The 25,750-nt window shown below is 44.3% G+C and overlaps 2 protein-coding genes across 2 annotated transcripts; one reads left to right on the forward strand and one right to left on the reverse strand.

Moving 5' to 3' along the window:
* Window positions 1-4,810: 4,810 nt before the first annotated feature.
* Window positions 4,811-5,749, forward strand: LOC106986864 (olfactory receptor 10P1). The gene has a single exon (XM_015085070.1). It carries the CDS (start codon window positions 4,811-4,813, stop codon window positions 5,747-5,749), a length of 939 nt encoding a protein of 312 aa, XP_014940556.1.
* A 12,149-nt stretch (window positions 5,750-17,898) lies between these two features.
* Window positions 17,899-18,840, reverse strand: LOC106986863 (olfactory receptor 9-like). Its single transcript, XM_015085069.3, has one exon. The coding sequence runs from the start codon at window positions 18,838-18,840 to the stop codon at window positions 17,899-17,901; it is 942 nt and encodes a 313-aa protein (XP_014940555.3).
* Window positions 18,841-25,750: the final 6,910 nt, after the last annotated feature.

Here is a 25,750-nt window from a genome sequence, read left to right on the forward strand (position 1 = left end):
GATGGGGGCCCTGGACAATTTCTCCCAGAAAAAAATTGCATATAATACAGCAAGGCAAGTGTGTGTATACTCAGACTATGCAAACCTTCCAATGTGTGATGAGGTGTGTGTGGCAAAGTGGTGAAAGTAAGGCAGTGGGCTGAGTGTGCAGGTCTGGTGGGTTACAGTAGTATGTAAATCGGGTGGGCATTCATAGTCTCCATACTGCCTATGGTCAATGTCTGATGAAAACTTGGGACGTTCTTCCTCAGGTTCCTGTCAATGGTCCCCATCTCAGAGCCCACAGATGGAGCTGCTCGCATCCTCCTTTGCTGTCCCATACCCTCCCCAATACAAACGCGCGCGCGCGCACACACACACACGCACACACACACACACCTATGTGCAGCTCCCATGATTAATATTTTAGGCAAAAAAAAAAATCTGAAAGAACAAAGACAAGCTGTCTGGCTGTGCTCCCCAAGACCTCCCTGACTTAATAAGAGTGGTCATCCCCCCATTTCCCACATCCCCCAGTGGGCTCCAGAATCCCAGCTCCTTTGCCCCAAAGATGACAAATCTACCCCTAAAGGATAATATTAATTCCTATACCCTTTTGAGGGTCTCACCTCCTGCATTCAGGACTCTCTAGGCTGATCAGTCAGTCAGCCAGCCGTGCCTTTGTCCATTCGTCTTAGGTCCATCTAGCCAGTTATCCACAAGTTATCTGTTGCTCCATCAACATACCAATTATCTGATTGAATTATCTGCCTTCCTATGTCATTAAGACTTACTGAAGGGGTAGGGGTGAGAAGTTCTGCATTCAGAAGAGCCACAGGGAAGGTAAAACAGGAAATTGATGAGTATAGAGTTTTAGTTTTGCAAGACGAAAAAGTTCTGGGGATTTGTTGCATAACAATGTGAATATACTTAACACTACTGAACCGTACATGAAAAAGTAATTAAGATGGTAAATTTTATGTTATATGTTTAAAAACAAAATGTCTCAGCCCCTGTCTATAACCCAGAAGGACTGTCTGCCCTCTCTGTTCCTCTGTGGGAGATTTTGAAAAAGATAAGAGTGGCCTCAGGGACAGTGTCTCAGAAAATTGTCCCAACTATGTCAGGATGTATGGGAGATAAGAGAAGTTAAGAGGGAGATTTACAGAGGCAGAGTGCAAACAAGGAGGATGGAACTGGGAACAGAGAAGGGAAGAGAGAGTATAAGTTGAGGAAAGAAAAACATCTCTCTCCCTTCACAGATGATATCTTGGGGCAAAATGTAATTAGAGGATTGACGTCAATCCTCAAGGTGTGGCAAAGATGAGGTGGGAATGGTGAGAGAGGCTTATTGAGGACAGACAGGATGAAGAAGAATCCCAGATTTACTCAGGGAAGGAAGGCTGGCATTGCCACTTGTGTTCAGTTAAAGGAAATCCAAAAATACATATTACATGACAAGACCCATAAAAATGTCCATATCCTTAGCCAATTACTTGACTCCTGGAAATTTTTCCGGAGGGAATAAGTTAACAGAAACAAAATGATACCTACACAGATATTGTCTGCACCATTATTTAAAATAACAAATACAGTAAATGGAAGAATTTAAGTTGCAAGAGTATGAGAAGTGTTGGTTAAATGGTAGTCGAGAAATTCAACAGACTACTACAAGAACTTTGAATAAGATCACTCAGAATACTATGTGATCTGATGGCAAAATGCTTCAAGCAAACATTAAAAAGGAAAGGAAAGGGGCACCTGTGTGGCTCAGTTGATTAAGCATCTAATTTGGCTCAGGTCATGATCTCACAGTCGTGAGACTGAGCCTCACAACAAGTCCTATGTCAGTTTCACGCTCAGCATGGATTCTCTCTCCCTCTTCCTCTGCCCCTGCCCCACTCCCTCTCACAAATTTTTTAATTTAATTAATTAATTAATTAATTAAAAAATAAAAAGGAAAGGAAAAAGAAGCGCCTGACTAGCTCAGTCAGAAGAGAATGCAACTCTTGGTCTTGGGGTCAAGAGTTGGAGCCCTACATTGGGTGTGGAGATTACTTAAATAAATAAAACTTTTGGGGGTAAAAGGTAAGACAAAACTATATATACACTATGATTACAAACATGTAAATAGGTTGGTGGTGGGACAAAGACTTGAGGGTAATATACAAGAAAGAAAATAACTAAAATGAGGAAATCATAGATGATTTTACTCCAAATATCTCCTAAATATTTTAATTGCATAAATAATATTTTTTAAATTTCAAAATAACAAGACCTATCCCATAGGTTATTAGTGGTGTGAGCATCTGAAGGGTTATAAATAGGAGTGAAGAGGACCAATGAATGGACTCAGATACCTCTTCTATCCAAACTCACTGGATGGAGTTTATCTCCCAGAAGTGTAGGGTAAGCCTGTTGGCCTTGTGAGAGACACGGTAGACATGATGGTTGAAACCTCAGGCTCCATGTTACTATTCTGGTTCTGCCACTCCCTAATCATGTGATGTTGGGTCAGTAATTTAAGCTCTCAGACCTCTTGTTCTTCATCTGCAGTGAAGAAATAACAGCTAGCACTAGAGCTGTTATGAAGTCACCCAAGATAGTGCACAATGCCCAGCACACGGCAATTTCTAAATGTGAGCTATAGAGTAAATGACATAAGGCCAAAAAATATAGTAAAGAGATAAAGTGGAGGTGGGAGAAAGATTAGGTCTGTGAGCAATAGGCAGAAAGTTTGAGACTCTCCTACCTACAGATGAAGATGTCTGGGCTAATATCATGTGTGAGGCGAATGCAGGTGATAAAAGCTCTGCAGATGTTAGAAACCAAGACGTCTACAAAACTTGGGCCCAGCATCCTGTCTTTGTCTCACTAGCTACCCGATGCTAGGCAGATCACTTCGTCTTTCTATTCATCAGTTCCCCTATCTTCATGAGCAGGATTCATTCATTTATCTAATACATATTCAGCTGAACACTTGACATGTGCAAGATCCCATACTAGTTGTCCCAGTGATGAAAACTCACCTCTAAGACAGTTGAGAACTGATTAAGAGCACAGGTTCTGGTGTTAGGTCTGGATGTAAGCCCAAACACCCTCAGCTACTAGATGTATGACTTTAAGAAAGTTATCAATACTATCTGCGCTTTCATTTGCTCATCTGTAAAACGGAGAAAGTAAAGATTTCTATGTCATATTGTGGCTGTGAAGATCCAATGATTTGGAGAATGTCAAGCCCTTTGGCATGGTGCCTGGCAGGAACCAGGCACTTGGGAAGCACCAGCAGCAGTTAAAACAGACAGCCCCCCACTACCACCCCAACTGTCCTGCAGGGTCTTACAGTGGAGACTACACTAAAAAGTTCTAGGACCTGGGGCACGTGGGTAGTTCAATTGGTTAAGCATCTGACTCTTGGTTGGGTCATGATCTCACAGTTCAAGAGTTCGAGTCCTGCATCAGGCTGTGTGCTGACAGTGTGGAACCTGCTTGGGATTCTCTCTCTCCCTCTCTTTCTGCCTCCCTCTCTCTCTCGATCTCTTTCTCTCTCTCTCTCTCTCTGTCTCTGTCTCTCAAAAATAAATAAATATTTGTTTGTTTGTTTGTTTGTTTATAAATATTATTTATATTTATTTATAAATATTTTTAAAAACTTTAAGTCCTGGGACCCAGGCACAACTAATGACTCATGATAACCCAGATAAAGGTGTTTTCTTCAAATACTTGAAGGGCTGTCTGGTACAAGAGCGGTGAGACATTCTGTAAAACACTAAGAATCTAGCCAAGACAAATATAATGAAAGACCTGTCCTACAAGCAGAGGAGACCAAAGCTAAATGGGGCTATCTCACTAGGTGGTAAGTTCCCCACTGCTGCAGATGTGCAGACAGACACTGCACAGCACTCCTCTAAAATGTTGTTGATAAGACCCAAGTCATGCTGAAATATATGACCTCAGTGGTCACATTTAATCCTAAAATCATTTCTGACCATGAGGAACAGAAAAGCTGCCTTGGGGGAGGTGGAATTTGAATTGAGCTTGAAGGGTGAGTGGGATTTTAATAGAATGCATGGAAACATTCTCTTCAGGGGGCACTCTGTGGAAATGCAAGAAGGCCTGGGAAAGCAGAGTGTGCTAAAACAGAGTAGCTGGTGTAGCTCATCACAGGGACCTGGATGAGAGGAGAGCAAAGTACAGTATGGCCAGTCCCTGTCCCACTCCCTTCATGGAACAGACTGGAACCCAGTAATCTGTGAAAAAAGGATTTCATAGAATCCCAAAGCATGATACAATTGTGCTGTATTATCACAATCCCACCGTTGGATGGCATTCTAAATCCATAGCCCACCATGGTGATCACCAGATACTGGCTTGGGACAGTCCCTGGCTGAGTCGCCAATGCGGGTGCTACATAGTCTCTTTCAAGCTGGGGTTTCAGTCCAGGGGAAACAAAGGGGCCTAGGATATAGCACTGTGCCCTCACCACTCTGAAGACATATCCAAAGTACAGGGCTGGGGTCTGTACCCATGGGAATATGGGAATCAAGCCCTGAACCAGGACTCCGAGCACAGGGAACCATAGAAAATAGAGGGAATTTGGAGTCAAGAAACCTAGATTCAAGTCCCAGGCCTACAACTCCCTTGGTATTATTTCAGGCAAATTATTTAACCCCTCCAAGACCCATGGCCTCATCCATAAATTGGAGACCCTAACTCTCTCAGTTGATTCCAGAGGGACTGTATGAAAGTGCTTTACTAAATTACAGAAATGCTGATTATTTCTATATAAACATCTCTTCCCTAGCTGCGCCATAGGTCCTGGCCTCAAGTGATGACTGAGGAAAATCAGACTCTGCCTGAATTTCTCCTTCTAGGATTCTCTGATCTCAGGGCCCTGCAAGGCCCCCTGTTCTGGGTGGTACTTCTGGTCTACCTGCTCACCTTGCTGGGTAACTCTGTGATCATCCTCCTAACACAGGGTAGCCCTGCCCTGCACTCCCCCATGTACTTCTTCTTGCGCCACCTCTCAGTGGTGGAGGTCCTGTACACCACAGACATCGTGCCCAGGACCCTGGTTGACCTGGCCTCCCCACACCCCCGGGCCATCTCATTCCAGAGCTGTGCAACCCAGATGTATGTCTTCATTGTCCTGGGCATCACAGAGTGCTGCCTGCTCACAGCCATGGCCTATGACCGCTACGCTGCCATCTGCCGGCCCCTGCACTATTCCACCCTCATGAGCTGGCAGGCCTGCACAGCTATGGTGGGTATCTCCTGGTTCATGGGCATCATCACAGCCACCACTCATTCCTCCCTCATCTTCACTCTGCCTTTCCCCAGCCACCCAATCATCCCACACTTCCTCTGTGACATCCTGCCCGTACTGAGGCTGGCAAGTGCTGGGAAGCACAGGAGTGAAATCTCTGTGGTGACAGCCACCGTGGTCTTCATTATGGTCCCCTTCTCTCTGATTGTCGCCTCTTATGCCCGCATCCTGGGTGCCATCCTGGCAATGGCCTCCACCCAGAGCCGCCACAAGGTCTTCTCTACCTGCTCCTCCCACCTGCTTGTGGTCTTCCTCTTCTTTGGAACAGCCAGCATCACCTACATCCGGCCCCAGGCAGGCTCCTCTGTCACCATGAACCGCATCCTCAGCCTCTTCTACACAGTTGTCACACCCATGCTCAACCCCATCATCTATACCCTTCGAAACAAGGAGGTGGCAGGAGCCCTGTGGCACATGGTGAAGAGACAGGTCTCCTCACCTTGAAAGAACTCAGGGGATATCTGTTCATTCACTGACTACTCTTCCTTCCAGCCTTCAGGTGTTAGATATAAACCTCAGCTGTCAGAAACCATGCAGCACCTCAAAGAAATAAGGCTTCCTGGCAGAAAGTGTTGGAGTTAAAACAGAGATAAATCTATATCTTACCTCCTATTCCATACCCCAGACTCACTATCAGAGCATGGGTAATTAGGACAAGATAGAATAGAAGGCAATGCTGTTCATGAGAAAGAACATTTATAGGGAAGAGCATCTTCTAGATGGTTCTGAATCCCTGAGCAAGGTGATTGCTGTGTCTATACAAATAGTCAGAATTCTGTGTCAGTAAGGAAGGCAAATTTCTATAAAACTGACACCAACTAAGTGACTGACCCAGAGCCCATGAAGGAGTTTGCCTGGACCTTCGATCTAGTTTTCTCCCAGAAACGCGCTTCTGAGCGCGTTTAAGAAGGCCTTTAAGAAGAGAGAGAGAGTTATTCCCACTTGAAATATTCTGCATAAATATTTTTCCTTGCCTTTCCCCACCCTTGATTTCTGACATCATCCACAATGGGCCATACAGTGTCCATCTGGACAAGAGGATCTCCCTGGATTCCCTGTTCCCCTCCCATCGTGCACCATCAGCTTGATCCCATACCTCCTTCACCAGCACCTCAGACTGGGTGAAGCCCTGGGGCCATCCTGGAGAAGACCAAAGAGTAAACATTTAACACTCATTGTGGTCACCTAACATTTGACCCTCTCTCAATGTTTGGAGAATTCCCCTCTTTAGAAGTCTGGTGGGCAGAGGAACCACTTCCTTCTGTGCAGCTGAAAATGCTTCCCAGCCCTCCAGGACATGACCTAGTTTCACCAATCATTGCACTTGTGCCTAACTAGCTGGTGCTCACAAGAGACAAGGAGCAGCACTCTCCCCCAGGGGACAACAAAAAAGGCTGCAGCAGCAAGTTTCTGGCATAGAAGTGGCATCTGGTTCCTGGTGGCCACACCAGTGCTTTCCTCAGCTGATCAGGTGATGTTTGAAAGTTACTCCTAGAAGCTTAGTCCCTGGCATGGTCCCCATCTCTCTGTATTTTATTAATCAATTATTCTTCTGCTTCCTTATCTAGGTAGCTTCTGTCATTGTCAAGAATGTTGACTGATGCAATCCCTTTGGAGGCTGGAAGCATCAGAGGGAAAACCTTAACCCTGGTGTACTTGGAATAAAATGGTCTAGACTCTGTTTAGAAAGACCAGCTAAGGGGTGCCTGGGTGACTCAGTCAGTTGAGCGTCCAACTTCAGCCCAGGTCATGATCTCACAGTCCATGAGTTCAAGCCCCACATCGGGCTCTGTGCTGACAGCTCAGAGCCTGGAGCCTGCTTTGGATTCTGTGTCTCCCTCTCTCTCTCCCCTCCCCCCACTCACTCTCTGTCTCTCAAAAGTGAATAAATGTTAAAAAAAAAAAAAAAGAAAAGAAAAGAAAGAAAGAAGAAGGCACCTGGGTGGCTCAGTCAGTTAATCATCCAGCTTTGGTCATGATCTCACAGTTCATGTGTTCAAGCCCCGCATCAGGCTCTATGCTGACAGCTCAGAGCCTGGAGCCTGCTTCAGATTCTGTGTCTCCATCTCTCTGCTTCTCTCCAACTTGGACTCTGTCTGTCTGTCTGTCTGTCTCTCAAAAATAAATAAAAACATTTAAAAAAAAGGAAACAAAGACCAGCTAAAAGGAACTTGGGGTCAGAGAACATCCGCAAACAGTTACAGAATCAAGGAGCCCACAGCTATATGGCACTCCTGATACTCAGAAAAGACCTGATGAGGTCCTTGATCTCATGGGGCTCCTAATATAATGGGGGTGGTCATGAGGAGAATGCAGTGGAGAGAAAACAATCCAGCAGAGGCATATAATGAGAGTCATTATAAAAATGTATAATCATGCATTGGAAGGTAAATGATTGATAACAGTTTGAGGGTATTTCTGGAAGTCTTCCTGGAAAAAGTGGCCCACTGCCATACTTCCAACCTTCCTCACATAATGGCATACACAGAAAGTGCTAATATTTGAATGGCACGCTGGAATAAACTGAAGGGGTTTCCAATCAGGGCTTGATGGAAAAAAATTCATTGCACTGTCTTTTTACTATATAATTATAAGGCAAATAAAATATACAGTAATACAGAAGTTTTTAAATATTGGTTTTACATAAAACTTCCAAATAAAATATTTATATTTTTATAAGAAATTGAGCTTGTTTCTGTAAACATAATTTTTATATTAGATTTTGTGCTTGAAAATGACTGAATGGGGACGCCTGGTGGCTCAGTGAATTAAGCGGCCAACTCTTGATTTCAGCTCAGGTCAGGATCTCATGGTCAGTGGGTCATAGAGATCAAGCCCTGGTCCAGCTCCATTCTGGGCATGGAGTCTGCTTAAGATTCTCTCTCCCTCTCTTCTGTTCCTCCCCCCACTTGCACAAACTGTCTCTTTTTCTCTTTCTCTTGAAAAAATAAAAAATAAAAATAAGGAAAATGACTAAATGCCTCCTGATCAAGATCTTTAAGTACCGATTTCTTAAAAATAACTGATAGTCACCATCAAAGAAAACTACTCACGTAAGTGGGTGATAAAAAATGGAAAGTCTTTTCAAAGTCATTCAAAATTTTGCAGTAATTAGAATTATATGCAAGTACCTATTTATATTTACTAGCTCTTCCTTTTCTTTCATTGACAAATGGTAATTTTGAAAAATTTTGTCTCAGTCAGTTAAGCATCCTACTCTTGATTTTGGCTCAGGTCATACTCTCACAATTTCATGAGTTCGAGCCACGTCAGACTCTGCGCTGACAGCACAGAGCCTGCTTAGGATTTTCCCTCTCACTCTGCCTTTCCCATGCTCGCGCTTTCTCTTTCTCAAAAATAAATAGTAAATTAAAAAAAGAAGAGGAAATTTTGTAATAATGAAAGAGTATTTTGTATCCAATCATACTCTTTCATGTTAAGTATTTCAATACAGTACCATTGGAGCCCTAATGTGCAGAATGCACACGCATTGTTACAGCAGCCACCATGAGACCAACTTAGCTACCACAGTGGGGCCAGCAGGTAACAGACAAAAGTATTGGATATACATGAAGACAAGTATTCAGGACCACTATGAACAGCTGACCTCTCAGGAGGCCCCCTAAACTCCCCATCCTCCAACCCATGAGGGCCACATCTTGGGCTGCACTCTATGCTCCTTGAGCACATGAAAGTCTAGCTCCTTAACAGCTCCATGGGCCTCTTGTCCACAATGAGCAGCAGACACTCAGGAGCTGGCTGCTGGAGTAGACATGAAGATAGCAGAGCACCTCCTGGGCTTCCCTGAACAGCTATGGCTATGGCTCATTTTTCTTTCTCAGGGTTACCAAACCCCACTCCCTTTGGGCTTCCCCCTGAGGAGTCCCAGGCAAGGCTGTTTATGGCCAGATGCAATAGGCTTGGGGCTGTGTCTATTCTGAGACCCCACAAATGCAGAAACCAAGGGCTTAGGGGATCATTCTCTTACAGAACACTTCCAATAGGAGTGGCCCTCCGGTGTGCGATAATGCACCCTTTAGGAAGTTCAAGGTTTTCATTCAGAAAATACTATGTCAAACTGTATGCCAGGAATACAGGGCAGAGGAGAATAAAACACAAACTAATGGGGGAAGCAGGCCAATTAATAAGCAGTTACAAACTTATAATTTTCAATAGATGTGTACCAAAGATAGCAGCAAGACAAGATGATAAGGAGCAAAGAAGAGGTCTTGAATCCAGTCTGAGAAAGATGGAGAAGGCTTCAGGGAGGAGAGGATATTTTAACTTAAATCTGAATAACAAGAAGTTACCTGGAGTAAGAAGAAAGGGAAGAAAATGTCCAAAAGGCCCACACACTATAAGCCATAAGGCATCCTTTCCAATCTAGTATAGCAAGCAATGGGGAAGTGACAAGACAAGAGGGAGAGATAAGGGATGACCAAAATTGTGGGGGTGTGAAGAGGTTCAGTTAACCACGCATCTGTCTCCATTTTGGGTTCTCTCCTAACTAAGAAAATATATTGGTAATAGATAGGGAGCAAAAGATCAGCTTTATTACTGAATTGGAGGATATGGCTTGAACCCAAGGTCAAAATGAGCTTCCTATTCCCCACGTTTACCATCACCCCCCAGGTACAAGTGGAGAATCTGTACAAATTACAAATCAACCCAAACAGGCCTACCCCTGAGCTCACCATCTGAAGGGGGGAAAAGTGTATGCAGCCTCAAGCAGGGCAGCCTGAGAAAGAAAGCCAAAGAGGGCTTAGGCCATGCATGGGCAATATGCTTTCTACACTATCAGCAGGAGGTCTCCTCCTCCCCAGAAGAAGAGATGAAGTCTTGACAGAAAGGCAGGAGATGTCCCCACCCTTGTTCCCTTCTTTGAAAGGAATTTAAAAATCCCCTCATTTTGTGGAAAATCTAAGGAACGTGATAATAGATGTGCTCCCACCTCCACACAGTCTAGATCATGAAGGGTATTGGGGGTCACTTACAAATATGGGGACTCATCCTGAGTGACAAGATGGGATTTGAGGGGTTTTTAATTTTTTTAATGTTAAATTTATTTTTGAGAGAGAGAGCACATGAGAGTGGGGGGTGGGAGGCAGAGACAGAGGGGGACAGAGGATCCAAGTGGGCTCCATGCTGACAGCAGGGATCCTGACACAGGGCTCAAACTCACAAACCATGAGATCATGCCCTGAGCTGAAGTCAGACACCTAACCAACTGAACCACCCAGGTGCCCCGGGATTTGAGTTTTTAAAAGATCATTCTAGTCGCGATGTGAAGAATAGATAACAGTGGCAGAAAAAGAGCCAGAGACCACTAATCAGTTTCTTAGGGCATCCCACTGCAAACCACAGATTCTGCTCTGATCATCTGAAGCAGAGAGGAATTGATCAAAGAAGACTTAGCAGTGCAGTCTCCAAGGGAAGCAGAGACTCAAGGTCCTCGGCCACACATCAGGGATGAAACTCAACACTCCACAAGGGCATTCCAGCATCCATACCACTGACACCAGACTCAGTTCACCCAACACTGTCCAGTGCATACTGATGACCCTCGGGCCCAGACATCAGAGTTCTGCCACAGCTGTCCCCATGAGCCAGATGCCTTCTCCACACGCTCTCCAGACCATAAATTCTACATCCCTCTGCCACATTGCTCAACTCCAAACCAATGTATGACTTATAGTAGAACCACAGTCACATGCCAGTGCCCTAGCTACAAAGGTAGCTAGGAATAGAAGTTTTCTGGCTACTACTTTGGAGAAAGGGGACTTACAAGGCAGGAAACTTCCCAAACATTAGAGGGGTGTTTGGAAGATAGTGAAAAGACCAAAATAAATAAATAAAATAAAAGACAAATGTCTACCACTTACAAATCCCACTGCTGTAACTGGAATCCAGATGATTCCAGCACACTCTCCATTGAAAAGAAGGGGCATACAGTGCAGTGACCTGGTAGAAATTTGAGGCATAAAGGAAGTGATTAGGGCCTAACCAGAAGCACAGAAAGGCATTTAAGCCAGAATAAACAGTAATAATAATAGCTAATACCATTTGAGTACATACTGTACTCATATAATAACATGATAATACCCTCTTGACTAGTGATTGTCTTATTTAACTCCCATAAAAACCCTATGTGGTAGGCAAAGGGATGGATCCTGATTTTGTGGGACCTAAAGCTTATATAATTTGAGATGGCCCTATTTAATAAAATAAACAAAAAACTACTAATATAAAATTAGGCACAAATGTTTATTTAAGATGAGAAAAGAAACTGGAGTGCCTGAGTGGTTCAGTTGGTTAAGGGTCCAACTCTTGATTTCAGCTCAGGTCGTGATCTCATGGTTCATGGGATCCAACCCCATGTATGGCTCTGTCCTAACAGGGTGGAGCCTGCTTGGAATTCTCTCTCTCCCTCTCTCTCTGCCCCTCCTCAGGTCTCTCTCTCTCTCTGTCTCTCTCTCTCTCTCTCTCTCTCAATAAATAAATAAATAAACAAACAAACAAGCATTAAAAAAACTTCTTTAAAAAATATGGAAAAAGGGGGCACCTGGATGGCTCAGTCGTTAAGCATCTGACTTCAGCTTAGGTCATGATCTCATGGTTCGTGAGTTTGAATCCCACATTGGGTGAGCTCAAGCCCCACTTCAGGTGAGCTCCAGCCCCACTTTGGGCAAAAAAAACACAAGCCCCGCTTCGGATGAGCCCTGCTTCTCTTTCTCTCTCTACTTCTCTCCCTTTCTCTCTCTCTCTCTCTCTCTCTCTCTCTCTCTCTCTCTGCCCCTCTCTCACTTGTACCCGTTGAATTGTATCACCCTCTGTACATTGGGTGTAACATGATCCACCCAGCCTAAAGCTAGGCATTCTCAATAGCACTTCATCAATAAGTGATAGTGTTACTGTATGTTAACTAACTGGAATTTAAATTAAAACTTTTAAAAAATAAGTGGTAATGTTAAATTCAGATGGAGCCCAAGCACATCCTGGAGATACAAAAAAAGTTTCATCTACCTCCTTCCCCAGAAAATCATGCCCAGTTCATTCATAATGAACCTGTGAATAAAATGGCTGTCATGGCAAGAAAGGAGGCCATGCATGAACTTGACAAAAGGGGCTTCCCTTTACCAAGCGAACCCAGTTACCACCACTGCTGAGAACAACTCGCCATTTACTTTGAGTTGGTGGTTAAGAGCTTTGTGAGAGACAAATCTCCACCCTGGTATACAGAAGACAGTAAGGCCAAAATATTGGCTTTCCCTAAAGTCTGGCAGCCAAGACACAAGCCTATGACCTTGGTTAGCCCTAGTGCTAGACTTTAAATTGAGTGCGAGTGATACAAAGAGTGGAGGAAAGTTTACAACTCATTTTGGTGATGGCAGCAGTGCCATTCAGGGCCCATAATCAGCAGAGCCACACAGTGCCAGAGGAGTCACCAATAACCAATGGTGGCAGTGCCAACAGCCTCCTAATCAGACCACTCTTGTGGTGTGACCTTAGCTGTAACTCTGGTCTCTAAACTTCTCTTGGTTCCTAATCATTTTCTAAGCCTGGTTCTCCAGGATTCCTATAGCTCTGTATGCCACCAGAGTTCTTTTTTCTCCACCCCAGAGTTGCTCACTTGCTACCCTTTTCCTTCTCCTCCATGGCCCATCTCTACTCACAGTGTGCATCAAGATTTCCTAATTTCCAAATCCCCTCTCTTCAAAAGCCCACACCCCACTTCTCCTTACCTTTTTCAACATAACACATTTTTTTAGAGAAGAAAGAGAAGGAAAGAGGGGCAAAGGAAGAGGGAGAAAGAATCTTAAGCAGGCTCCACACTCAGTGCACAGCTGGACTCAGGGCTCTGCCCTAAGCATGCACTCTGCATTCAGGCCCTCAACGTAACACATTTTAGACTTTCCAGCAACTTTAGAAGAATTTTTTTTAACGTTTATTTATTTTTGAGAAAGAGAGAGAGAGAGACATAGTGCAAGCAGGGGAGGAGCAGAGAGAGAGGGAGACACAGAATCTGAAACAGGCTCCGGGCTCCCAGCTGTCTCGAACTCACAAACCACGAGATCACGACCCAAGCCAAAGTTGGCTGCTTAACCCATTGAGCCACCTAGGTGCCCCTAGAGGAATTCTTTTCAACGGAGAAAGTCCCCAATTTTTAAGATCTAAAAACCTCTATGTGGGGTACCTGGGTGGCTCAGTCTGTTAAATGGCCTGCCGACTCTTGGTTTCAGTTCAGGTCATGATCTCACACTTTGTGCATTGGAGCCCCACATCAGGTGCTGACAGCACAGAGCCTGCTTGGGATTCTGTCTCTCCCTCTCTCTCTGCCCTTCTCCTGCTCATGTGCACTCGCTCTCTCTCTCTCTCTCGATAAATAACTAAACTTTTAAAAAATCTCTATGAAAGTCATCATAGGGGCACCTGGGTGGCTCAGTTGGTTGAGTGTCCAACTCTTGATTTCAGATCAGTCATGATCCCAGGGTCGTGGGATCAAGCCCTGAGTTGGGCTCTACACTGAATATGGAGCCTACGTGGGATTCCCTCTCTCCCTCTGCCCCTCTCCCCTGCTCTCTCTCTCTCTAAAATAAATTTTAAATTTTTTTCAAGAAATAACAAATTATAATAGTAGCAATCATAGTAGTAATCAAAATAGATTAGTTTACACTTCACTATTTGCCATGCACTGTGCGAAGCAATTCTCTTATATTTATTGACCCAGTCAACAAATGTTTTCTGAACATCCACTATATGCCAGACACTAGGAATACACTGGTGAACAAGACAGGCAACATTACTGCCTTTATGGGACATATATTTTAGTGAAGGGAGAGAAACCGCAAATTAATAAACAAGTTGATTTCAGATCATGCTAAGTGGTCATATAGTAAAGAATGACTGGAGGAGGCTACATTTAATCCTTACAACAATCCTGTGAAGCATAGAAACTTTTGTAATCATTATTCTACAGTTGAGGAAATGAAGGCATAAACATGTTAAGAAATCTTCCAAAGTTTCAAAGATGGTAAATGACAGTCAGGATTTGATCTTGGACCTGCTCCACACCAAAGCCAAACTCTAAAGCATTATGCCATAGTGCCATTTAAAACCTAGCCTTCCGGTCAACCTTCCTTAGCTAGTTCTATATTCTCCTTGACTTTCCAGTGACATACGGGACCCCATTCTACTCTTTAATGTCCTCGATTCACAAGGATTGACTTGGGCTCCTCCATCTTCAGAATCCTATATCCTCCTTTGCACTTACAGGAGGGCCAACATTCACACAAGTACTCAGAGTGGGTCTCTGGTCAAACAAAGGACTCATATCATAGGAAACTACTCTATTTCCCAAAGGGCTTCCTTCTTCCTTAATGGAGGTGATCAGAGTTTTCTACTTAACTCCTCATCTCCAACTGCAGTTCCAGTCCTGCTCAAATAACACGTGGGACTAGAGTTGCCAGATTTAACAAATAAAAATACAAGATGTCCAGTTAAATTTGACTTTCTGATGCACAGTGAATAATTTTTTATGTAACTATGTCCCTAATATTTCCTTTAAAAAAAGATTTTTGGGGGGCGCCTGGGTGGCTCAGTCGGTTGAGCGTCCGACTTGCGCTGGGGTCATTATCTCGCGGTTTGTGAGTTTGAGCCCCATGTCAGGCTCTGTGCTGACAGCTCAGAGCCTGGAGCCTGCTTCAGATTCTGTGTCTCGGTCTCCCTCTGCCCCTCCCCTGCTTATGCTCTGTCTCTCTCTGTCTCAAAAATAAATAAAACATTAAAAAAAATTTTTTTTAATATTTTTGTTGTTGTTGTTGTTTATTTATTTGGGGGGAAGAGGGGCAGAGAGAGAGGGAGAGAAAGAATCCCAAACAGGGCCCATACCCAGCATGGAGCCAGACTCAGGACTTAATCTCATGACTCGCAAGATCATTACCCAAGCCAAAATTAAGAGGCAAACGCTCCACTGACTGAGCCAGCCAGGCATCCCCCAAATATTTCTTTCCCCAGAAAGATAAAACAATGCTAAATCCCTGCGGCCAAATATTTTATGGGACATACTTATACTGTAATATTGTTCGTTGTTTATCTGAAATTCAAATTTAACAGAGCACTCTGTATTTTCCTGACAGTTCTAACCAGGAACCCTGAAAATAGGGGACCTCAGCTTCCTGAGATTATGGTCACCGTCTCAAGTGAGAAGAGCATGAAACCAACTTGGGCTGAGCCAGTCTGATTTCATCATATCCTCTTCTTGTCACAACCCCAGCTCAGAACAATGGAGAAAGAATTGTCTCCCCTTGTCTTGTTCAGACACCAACTCTATCAGGAAGTCATCCTTGGTTTTGACCGTGATGCCCCATGTTGCCCTCTCAGTCCACCTCTGTCACAGCCAGCCCTTGGCTGACTGAGGGAAAGTGGGTTCTTGTCTTCCTCATCACATCTTTTCTGCACTATAAGAATATTAAATATCCACACCTCTCCATCTTTCTTTTCCCTAGTCCATCTAACACCAACACACTCCTCATCCTTAATCCATCAACTTCCTTGCCCTGAACATTGGACAGCCCTCAACTGGGCTGCAAAAAAATAAGAATTCTCTTGGAAGGCAATTTAGCAATATGTTTCAAAAGCTCTAAAACTGTATGAGTTTTTACCCAGCAATTCTATTTCTAGAAATTTGTGCTCATAAAAAACATAAGGTAACAATACAAAGACATAAGTGCAATGATATCTATCTCGGCAAAATTTATAACAAAGATTAATTCCAGGGGCGCCTGGGTGGTTCATTTGGTTAAGCTTCTGACTCTTGATTTCAGCTCAAATCATGATCTCACAGTTCATGGGATCCAGTCCTGCATGGGATACTGTCTCTCCCTCTCTTTTTTTTTTAACATTTATTCATTTTTGAGAGACAGAGAGAGACAGACTGTGAGTGGGGGAGGGAAGAGAGAGAGGGAGACACAGAATCCAAAGCATGCTCCAAGCTCTGAGCTGTTAGAACAGAGCCCAACACGGGGCTTGAACTTACAAACTGTGAGACCATGACCTGAGCTGAAGTCAGATGCTTAATCAACTGAGCCACCCAGACGCCCCTCCCTCTCCCTCTCTTTCTGCCCCTTCCCCACTCATGGTCTTTCTCTCTTTCTCTCAAGATAATAAATAAACTTAAAAAAAAAAAAAAAAAGACACATCTCTGGTCTGCAGTTTGTCACCAAGAAACTGGAGCTGTCCTTTTTAAAAATAAATAAATAAATAAATAAATAAATAAATAAATACACTTTAAAAATATTATCAATTCCAATAGTAGGAGTTGCTTAATATTGTAGTCTGTATCCATATATCAATACTATAAGGATATTAAAATCATGCTTTGGAAGTCTACTTGTATGGTAAAATGCTACCATATAGTTTAGTAAAGTGGAAAATAAAGGTCATAGAACAACCTAGACAATAAAATCCCATTTTTAGTTTTTAAAAATATGTTTATATACATATATAGAGGGAAACCAGAGTACAATAATTTCCCAAGAACATTAACGTCAAAATGGTAATAGTTATTTTCTTTTCTTCAGAATGTAAAATTTTCTGCAATTAATAGTGTTAATTTTGTAAACTGAAAATCAATGCTATTTTAAAAGCCCCATTTATTGTGTCTTGAGAATGATTTCCCTGTTTATACTGGCCCCTCCTGTGGCTTATTGCTGAAAGTAAGTTAACGAACAAGCAAGAACTGGCTTCCCAAGAAAAGTAAAATGGTGCCAGGTCTCTCTATCCAGCATATTAAGGTGGACTCCAAGTAGAAATAGTGGACAGTTTACAAGAAACAAAGGCATCATCTTGGGAGTCAAGGGGCCAGACTGGACCTTTTGATCGGTCAGGGGAGAGAAATCATATGTGCATTTTTACCTTAGAACCAGAGGAGAAAATAGAGAGCAAGTCAGGCAGCAGGTGAGAAGGAAGCTAAGTAGCAAATATTAACATCTCAGGGATCCCAGAATGACAGTTGTAAATGAGCAAAGTACTAGGCAGATGCTTCCAGACCTAAAGCAACACCAAGCAAGACTTGGCGCCTGAGCTTCTGAGCCAGACAAGCTATGCCCTGCTTCTGTTCCTTCCCTGCCAACCCAGTCACACAGATCAGACCTTGCACGTGGACTGAAAGAGCTCCTGCTGTACGAAAGGCAACTGATATGAACGAGAAAGGCTTGCAATGAGGAGTCTGGGAGAAGAGAGTTATCACCAGGAAGCATGGTCCCACACAGTGCCTTGAACCTCGGAAAAGAGCAGAAATTGCTCAATTATCGCACAAGATGGGCACAACTGCCCTCTTTCCTCAACCTTCCCTCCAGTGTATGTTTTTGCAGCTCTGCACCTACAAACAAGACAGGTCAAGGCCATAAGAGGAGACCCCAGAAGCAGAGCTCTGAGAAGCATGTCAGTGGCTTGGGCCCTCGAACTGGGCAGGCCAGGGAACCTCACACTCACAATGCAGAGCAGGCCAGATCCCTGAGGACCGAGGGTCCTAGCTTCTCCCTCCTCTGAAAACATCCAAGGATCAGGCCCTTATCTTCAATAACTCGAAGGAATCAAGGGCTCCAAAGGTATCTCTTCACAAGCCGCCTCATTGCCCCCGTGACCTCCTTGTTCCTCAGAGTGTAGACAAAAGGGTTGAACACAGGAGTGACAACTGTGTAGAAGAGAGCAAGGATCTGGTCTGTGTCCTGAGAGGAGCCTGCCCAAGGCCTCATATATGCAACAGTCCCAGTCCCAAAAAAGAGTATGACCACAAACAGGTGGGAGGAACAGGTAGAGAAGACTTTTCGACGTCCCTGGGATGTTGTGACCCCAAGGAGGGTGGCAAGGATGCAGGCATGGGAGGCTACGATCAGTAGTAAGAAGGGGGTCAGGATAAAGGCTATTGTGACGGCAAGATTGCCCACTTCGCCCCAGAAGGTGCTGGCACTAGCCAGCCTCAGCACAGGCAGGATGTCACAGAGGAAGTGGTGGATTGTGTTGGCACCACGGAAGGGCAAAGTGAAGATGAAGAGGGAGTGAGTGGTGCCTGTAATGATGCCCATGAGGTAGGAGGCCCCTGCCATGCTCACACAAGCTTCCTGGTTCATCAGAGTAGTATAATGCAGCGGCCGGCAGATGGCAGCGTAGCGGTCATAGGCCATGGCAGTGAGCAAGCAGCATTCAGCAATGCCAAAGAGGGCAAAGAAATACAGCTGGGTGAAGCAGCTGGCAGGTGAGATGGTGGGGCAGGAGGCAAGGAGATCAGCCAGCATCCTAGGCACGACGGTTGTGGTGTAGAGGATTTCCACCGTGGAGAAGTGGCGAAGGAAGAAATACATGGGCAAGTGCAGGGCACGGTCTGCCAGCGTGAGGAAGATGATGAGGGAGTTGCCCAGCAAGGTGACCAGGTAGATGCAAAGCACCCCCCAAAACAGAGGACCCCGAAGGGGACCACAACCCGAGAACCCCAGCAAAACAAACTCAGTTACTGCTGTGCCATTGCCACTACCCATATCCTGAAGTCCAGACTGGAAGAAGGAGCCGGGCAGAGGCTCATGCAGCACCAGAAGGCAGCCAGGCAAAGGCAAAGGCTCCTGCTGCAGCAGGAAAGGCATGAAATAGTCTACAGGAACATTCCAGTTACCAGGAATGAGATGGGTGAGCACCTGAGCCGGTAGCAATTCCCTCCCAGAAACTCCCTCAGAACAGAAAGAAAACAAACCAGAGGAATAGAGGGAGAATGGCAGGCCTTCCTTAAGCCTGGGAACTGGAAAGACATCAGGGTGGTCGTTCTATACACTGAGTTCTGGGTTCGAGGAGCAAAGAGCTGGTACAGGTAGAAGAGCTCCCTTTGAGAAAGTCGTGGTGAAAATGGGCAGAAAGATGGGTGAGCAGACAGAATAAACAAAGCTAGCAGCAAACCGGAAGAAAAATAGATCAACCATGAGGCAGAGGAAGAACTGGAGTGGGAACAAGAGAAAGAAAGAGAAGGCACAGGATCACAGGCTAAAGAGAGAAGGCACAGGGTGCTTTTACCTACAGATGAGTCCCCACAGCCCTCAGGATGCCCTCCTTGGCAGCACACCAACAGGTGCTCTGTCCCCCCCAAGAGCCAGATTCCCAGAGGATAGGGAGGGAAAATAGGCAACGGAAGCTAAGGAGAGTGTTAGAGTCTTTTCTAGGCTGCAAAAAGTTTATTAAGAATTTCAAATAATTTACGTAAATAGTCCACCTTCAAGGAGGGGAAGGATAACTCCCCACTCCTTAAGTGTGGGCTACATATAGTGACTTTCTGGAAAGAAGGTGACAAAAGAGTAACTTTACAGAGAAGCAACCTGACAAACACCACCTCAACCAAGTGATAATCAGCTTGTCAAATCATGTTGATAGTATGTACCTTTGATCTCGTGTGATGACAATGGCATGTCACTCCTGTGGCCTTTCTCCAGAAACCCATAACTGCAGGTTAATCATAAGAAAAATGTCAGACAATTCTAATAGAGACACATGCTACAAAATATCTGACCAATACTCCTCAAAACTGTCAAGGAAGGTCATCCAAAACAAGGAACATCTGAGAAACTACAGAGCATAACAACTAAATGAAATGTAGTATCCTTGAAAGGGAAAAAAAAAAAAAAAAGAATATTGGGCCAAAACTAAGGAAATCTGAACAAAGCGTGAATCTTAGTTAATAATAACATATCAGTATTGGTTCACTAATTGTGACTAATGTATCATACTAATATAAGATGTTACTAATAAAGGAAACTGGACACGGAGTATTTTTTTTAATGTTTTATTTATTTTTGAGAGAGAGACAGAGTGTGAACAGGGTAGGGGCAGAGAGAAAGGGAGACAGAATCCAGAGCAGGGTCCAGGCTCTGAGCTGTCAGCACAGAGCCTAATGTGGGGCTCGAGCTCAGAAACTGCGAGATCATGACCAGAGCCCAAGTCAGGCATTAAACCAACTGAGCCACCCGGATGCCCCAGACACAGAATACTTGGGAACTAGGTGTACTATCTTTGTAATTTTTCTGTAAGTCTAAAACTATTCTTAAAAATGTTTATATTTATTTCATTATTTAATGTTTATTTTTGAAAAAGAGAGAGAGAGACAGAGCATGAGTGGGGGAGGGGCAGAGAAAGAGGGAGACACAGACTCTGAAGCAGGCTCCAGGCTCCCAGATGTCAGCACAGAGCATGATGCAGGGCTCGAACTCACAATCCATGAGATTATGACTTGAGCTGAAGTTGGATGCTTAACCAACTGAGCCACCCAGGCACCCCAAAAATGTTTATTTTTAAAAGTTTGTTTTTAACGGTTAATTTATTTAAAAAATTTTTTTAAATAGAAGTGAATTTATTGACAGAGAAAGGTGTTTACAACATATTATTACATGATAAAAGCAGGGTTAGAAGACCAATAAATTCTTAATATAAAATATATATCAGATAGATAGACAGATGGACACCAAAGTAGTAAATGATAGGCTCTGAATGAAAAAGACGTGGAGTTTGTGTGTGTGTGTGTGTGTGTGTGTGTGTGTTGTTTACTTTTTTAATATATTTTTGATCCAATGATCATACAGCAGGAAAAAATAATTTATAAAACATTAAAAGAAAAAGATGAAATTTGTTTTAACATATTTTGGTATTTTAAAAAAAATTTTTTTAATGTTTATTTTTGAGAGACAAAGAGGGACAGAGCATGAGCAGGGGAGGGATAGAGAGAGAGGGAGACACAGAATCCGAAGCAGGCTCCAGGCTCTGGGCTGTCAGCACAGAGCCCCATGCGGGGCTCGAACCGTGAGATCATGACCTGAGCAGAAGTCCGACACTCAACCGACTGAGCTATCCAGGCGCCCCTAACATATTTTGATATTTTTAAATGTCTAATTTATTTTCAACCAATGATGCCTACTTACACCTTTGGAAATGTTTTTATTAATAGTTTGATTATGCAATTTGAATTGGTAGTGAGTGTTTCTGAATATTTCAAAAGCTGTGAGTGGAACACTGCAATGGACACTTAGGTTGTTTTCAGATTTATGATGTTCCTACAATTTCCAATTTAAAAGAGTTACAAATAAAAACAGCAGGGGGCGTGGGAAGTCTGGAAAATGACCCCAAAAGGTAGATTTTTTTTTTTTTTCCTGAAGAGCGCACAATTCCCGAGTTTGTTCAAAATGGGATCGCATCGCTCCCCATGTGGTGAATCTCAGAATAGCCACGTTCTGTCTGCACAGGACGGAAGTAAGAGCTTCTCAGTTGGTAACCTCCTAGGGAGCTTCTCAGTTGAAATCTGAAATCTGTCCCTGTACTCGAGAGAGCAGGGAGAGTTGAGAGAAAGAGACAGCCACTCTAAGCTGGTAGGTGGCATTTTTAACAAGCAAAGGGAACTTACAGATGAGGCTTGTCTTGGGCGACAGCAAAGCGAATGAATCCCTGCACCTGCCCGCTGCGCCTTAAGAGTTTATAAAGATGCCCTAACTGGGTTTAGTCACGTATTCCGTGCAGGTGTTCTCAACACCACATCACTATCTCAAGGCTATGTCCTTGGAGCAGTTTCTGGGAGTGGAAAAGGCAGGTGGAACCCACATTCCAAGAATAGGAGCAGGAGTGAGAAGCCTGTGATCACCCAGGTGCAGCTGACTGGTCAACGGGTGGTCATGTCTTTTCAATGACCTTCTCCAACGGATCTAGAAAAGCTCATTTGGTTTACCCAAGATCACTCAGTGAATTAAGGGCAGAGCTGAAACCAGTAATAACATGTGTCATTTATAGGGCATGGCATCGTTGCATAAACCACCTCTCTTAATCCTGACACAGTGAGGTTCCATTAACCCCACCCTACAGTTGAAGAATGGGTGAGAGAGATGAAGTGTCTTGTCCAAGGTCACACAGCCTGATAACAGCAGAGCCAGAATTCAAACATAGTCTATCTGCCCCCAAAGCCAGTGTAACTGAACACTGTAAACCCAGTCTCTGTCTAACCCAAAGCCTATCCCACCTGTCTTTGCAAAGTGTCTGCATCTACATCACAAAAGAAGATGCCTTGGAGACAACTGCTCTAATCTCTTCTTGTTACAAAACCAGGAAACAAAGACAGAGAAGGGATAGATAGGATTTTTCCACAGTCACCCAGGGACAGAGCTAGGGCTGAGGCCAGGTTTCTCATCAAATGTTCTCTCTCAGCCTTTGTTTTACCTCCCAATCCACTGCAACTCTGTGTACATGCATGTGTGTGTGTGTGTGTGTGGGTCTGTGTGGGTGCACATGTGTTCCATGTTTGCGTGCAGGGACCACCCTACTCATAGGAAGAGTAACCATGAAAACCCCAGAGTAATCCCCACCAGTAACAGGAGCTTCTCAAATCAGCACCTTCCCATTTGCAGAGCCTTGAAGTCAATGTCAAGACTTAAGAGTTTAAAGGAAGAAAGGATTCATCAGTGGCATAAGGCACCACAAATGGAGCCCTGAGGGGGACTAAGGGTGCTTCAGTGGTGCAATAACTCAGGGATATATAGTTGATCCTTGAACAATTTGGGGGTTAGGAGTGCCAACCCCCACCCCACAGGCAAAAATTCACTTATAACTTTTAACTCCCAAAAACCTTAACTACTGATAGCCCACTGTTGACTAAAAGCCTTACCAGTAACATAGTTGACTAACACCTATTCTGTATGTTACATGTATTATATACTGTATTCTCACGATAAAATAAGCTACAGAAGAGAAAATGTTATTAAGAAAATCATAAGGGAGGGGTGTCTAGGTGGCTCAGTCGATTGAGCATCAGACTTCAGCTCAGGTCATGATCTCATAGTCAGTTGTGGGATTGAGCCCTGTACAAGGCTCCATGCTGGGCATGGAGCCTGCTTGAGATTCTCTCTCCCTCTCCCTCTACCCCTCCCCAACTCGCACACACACATGCACATTCGTGTTCTCTGTCTCAAAAAAAATTAAAGATTAAAATTAAAGAAAATCATAAGGAAAACACATTTATAGTATCATACTTAAAAAAATCTACATATAAGTGGACCCATGAAGTTCAAACCCATCTTGTTTGAGAGTCAACTGTACTTCTCTGAAGTACAGTGTACAAGGCTCAAAAGGACACATGAGGCCACTAGGGGGTCAGACTTCCTATAAATAGGCAGAGCTCAAACCATAAGCCCCTCCTTCCCCCAGGAGAAGAAGCCCAGGGAACCAAAATAGGACCTACTTCAACCAAGAAGCTTAGCCTTCCATGCTCCTGCTTCAGCACAGAACTCAGGGTCTGAGCCTCCACATGGACCCTGTGGAGGGGGAGCAGGTAAACTGAGACAGGAGCAGAGATGGTAGAAAAAGTAGCACTGGACAGAGAGGAGGAAGCATGGCCACAGCCAAGGGAGGAACATCCCTGATGCCCCTGAGGTGGAGGTGCCCCAGCACCAGTGAGCCTGTGCCAGAGCACTCGAGGACAAGATGTGAAGCAGCATAGGACAAAGACCACAGGCCCTATGAAGACATGTACCACTGATACAGAAGAGCCACTCCTGCCTCAGGTAGGATGTTTTCCTCCAGGTACATATGTAGGTGAGGTGATTTCCACCAAACCAGATTTCACGTTCCTGGAAAACTCTTGTTAGTTGTTCCTCTGCTTGAGAATCTTTCTCTACCTACTTCTCAAGTTCATATCCTGTCTACCCCTCCCGGCCCAGTACAGACACACCTCCTCCGAGAAGTCTCTCCTAATTCTCCCTCAGAAACCACATCACTTCACAGCTTTCCGTGTAGTATTATCTCAAAACTTGGTAACTTGAAACAACAAATATTTATTATCTCCTGGTTTCTGAGTCAGGAGTGCAGGTGTGAATTAGCTGGATGTCTGTGGCTCTCACAAGACTGCAATTAAGACTTCAACTGGGCTGCCTCATCTCAGGGCTCCAGTGAGAGAGGGTGTGCTTCCAAACTCACCCACAGGGCTGTTGGCAAGCCTTAGGTGCTTACTGCCTGAGGACCTCAATTCCTTGCCTTGTAGGCATCTTCACAGGGCAGCTCACTCTGCGGCAGCTGCCTACCCTCTAGGTGAGGGAGCAAAGGAGAGAGGGAGAAAGGGAGGAAGACCAAAGTCAGTCTTTTGTTGCCTAATCTCAAAAGTGACATCCCGTCACTTCTGCTGTGCACTGTGAGTTAGGAGTGAGTCACTAAGTCTAGCCTGAAAAGATCCAGGGTACAAAAAGACTGTGACTTCAGTTCTTCTCATTCTCTCTCTCTCTTGTTCTCTCAGTCTGAGGGAGGAAATCTGCCATGTTGTGAGCTGCCCGGTGGAGAGGTCCACATGGCAAGGGATGACTATCTCCATTTACTCAAGGGAAGGGGGTTACATGAAGGCTCAAGCACCAGGAGGTGAGGGTCGCTGGGGGACAGCTGAGGGGTGGCTACCCCACGTGCAGCTGGTACAGTGGCATTACCTGGGCAGCTCCTGAGCCAAGCACTAGGCTGAGTAATCACTTCAGTTAAATCCCATCATCCACCTAGTGAGCCAGGCATTATTATTACCTCTTTACAGATAACATGCTGAGGCTAAAAGAGGTGATGTGTGTGACCTGCCTGAGGTCCCATTAGTCAGTGACCCAGCCAGGATTCAAACCCAAGCTCTGACCCAATCCCATGCCTTTTCTACCTCAACTGCTTGCCACTGCTCACTTTTCAGGTTAGATTCTTGGCTTCACCACCTATGAGCTGTGTGACCTTGGGCACACTGTTTAACCTCTCAGAGACTTGTTTTTCTCATCTGTAAAACAAAGATAATTCGTACCTCTTAGGGTTATTGCAAGAATTTAGTAACATGTTTGAGAAGCGTGTAGCACAATGTCTGGTGTATAATAAAAACCAACATCATATCACATGAATTGGGGAGATAGAGAAGGGGAGTTAACTGTATCCATTTCCACCCTGGTCTGGGAAGACAATAAAATTTCAAAGCCATTTTTAAAAAGGTACCCAAGACTGGAAAAAGTATGGGTTCAAAGGAAAAATGTCTTGAAAGTTATTACTTTAAGTGGAGAGAAGGCCCTCCCTTCACAGCCTTGAGGGCAAGGAGAGGGTTTTCTTGATCACATCCTATGACTTTTCTCAGAACAACATTTTTAGAAATTGATTGGCTGTGGTATCTGGGGTGTGTGTTGACAGGGGGACATGAGGGGAGCCAAGGAGAAGGAAAATGAAAAATATTATGAAAATGGAAGGCAGCTGGAGGCTGTTGGCTGACCCCACAAAAGTCAGAAGACGAAACTGGCCTCAAGAGGTAGCTGAAGACATCACGATTAGACCCAAGAAACTAGGCCTTCCCCCTAGAGATCATGAAAGAACACACAAGTCTAGGAAATCCATTTACCCTGAACCCCGCACCTCCTTGACTCTCCTGAGGGCAAG

This window comes from Acinonyx jubatus, chromosome B4 (assembly GCF_027475565.1).
Source record: "Acinonyx jubatus isolate Ajub_Pintada_27869175 chromosome B4, VMU_Ajub_asm_v1.0, whole genome shotgun sequence".
Taxonomy (NCBI): Eukaryota; Metazoa; Chordata; class Mammalia; order Carnivora; family Felidae; genus Acinonyx; species Acinonyx jubatus.

Coding starts and splice junctions, on each gene's coding strand:
- LOC106986864 (XM_015085070.1), top strand. CDS start 4,811: ATGACTGAGGAAAATCAGACTCTGCCTGAATTTCTCCTTCTAGGATTC.
- LOC106986863 (XM_015085069.3), bottom strand. CDS start 18,840: ATGGGTAGTGGCAATGGCACAGCAGTAACTGAGTTTGTTTTGCTGGGG.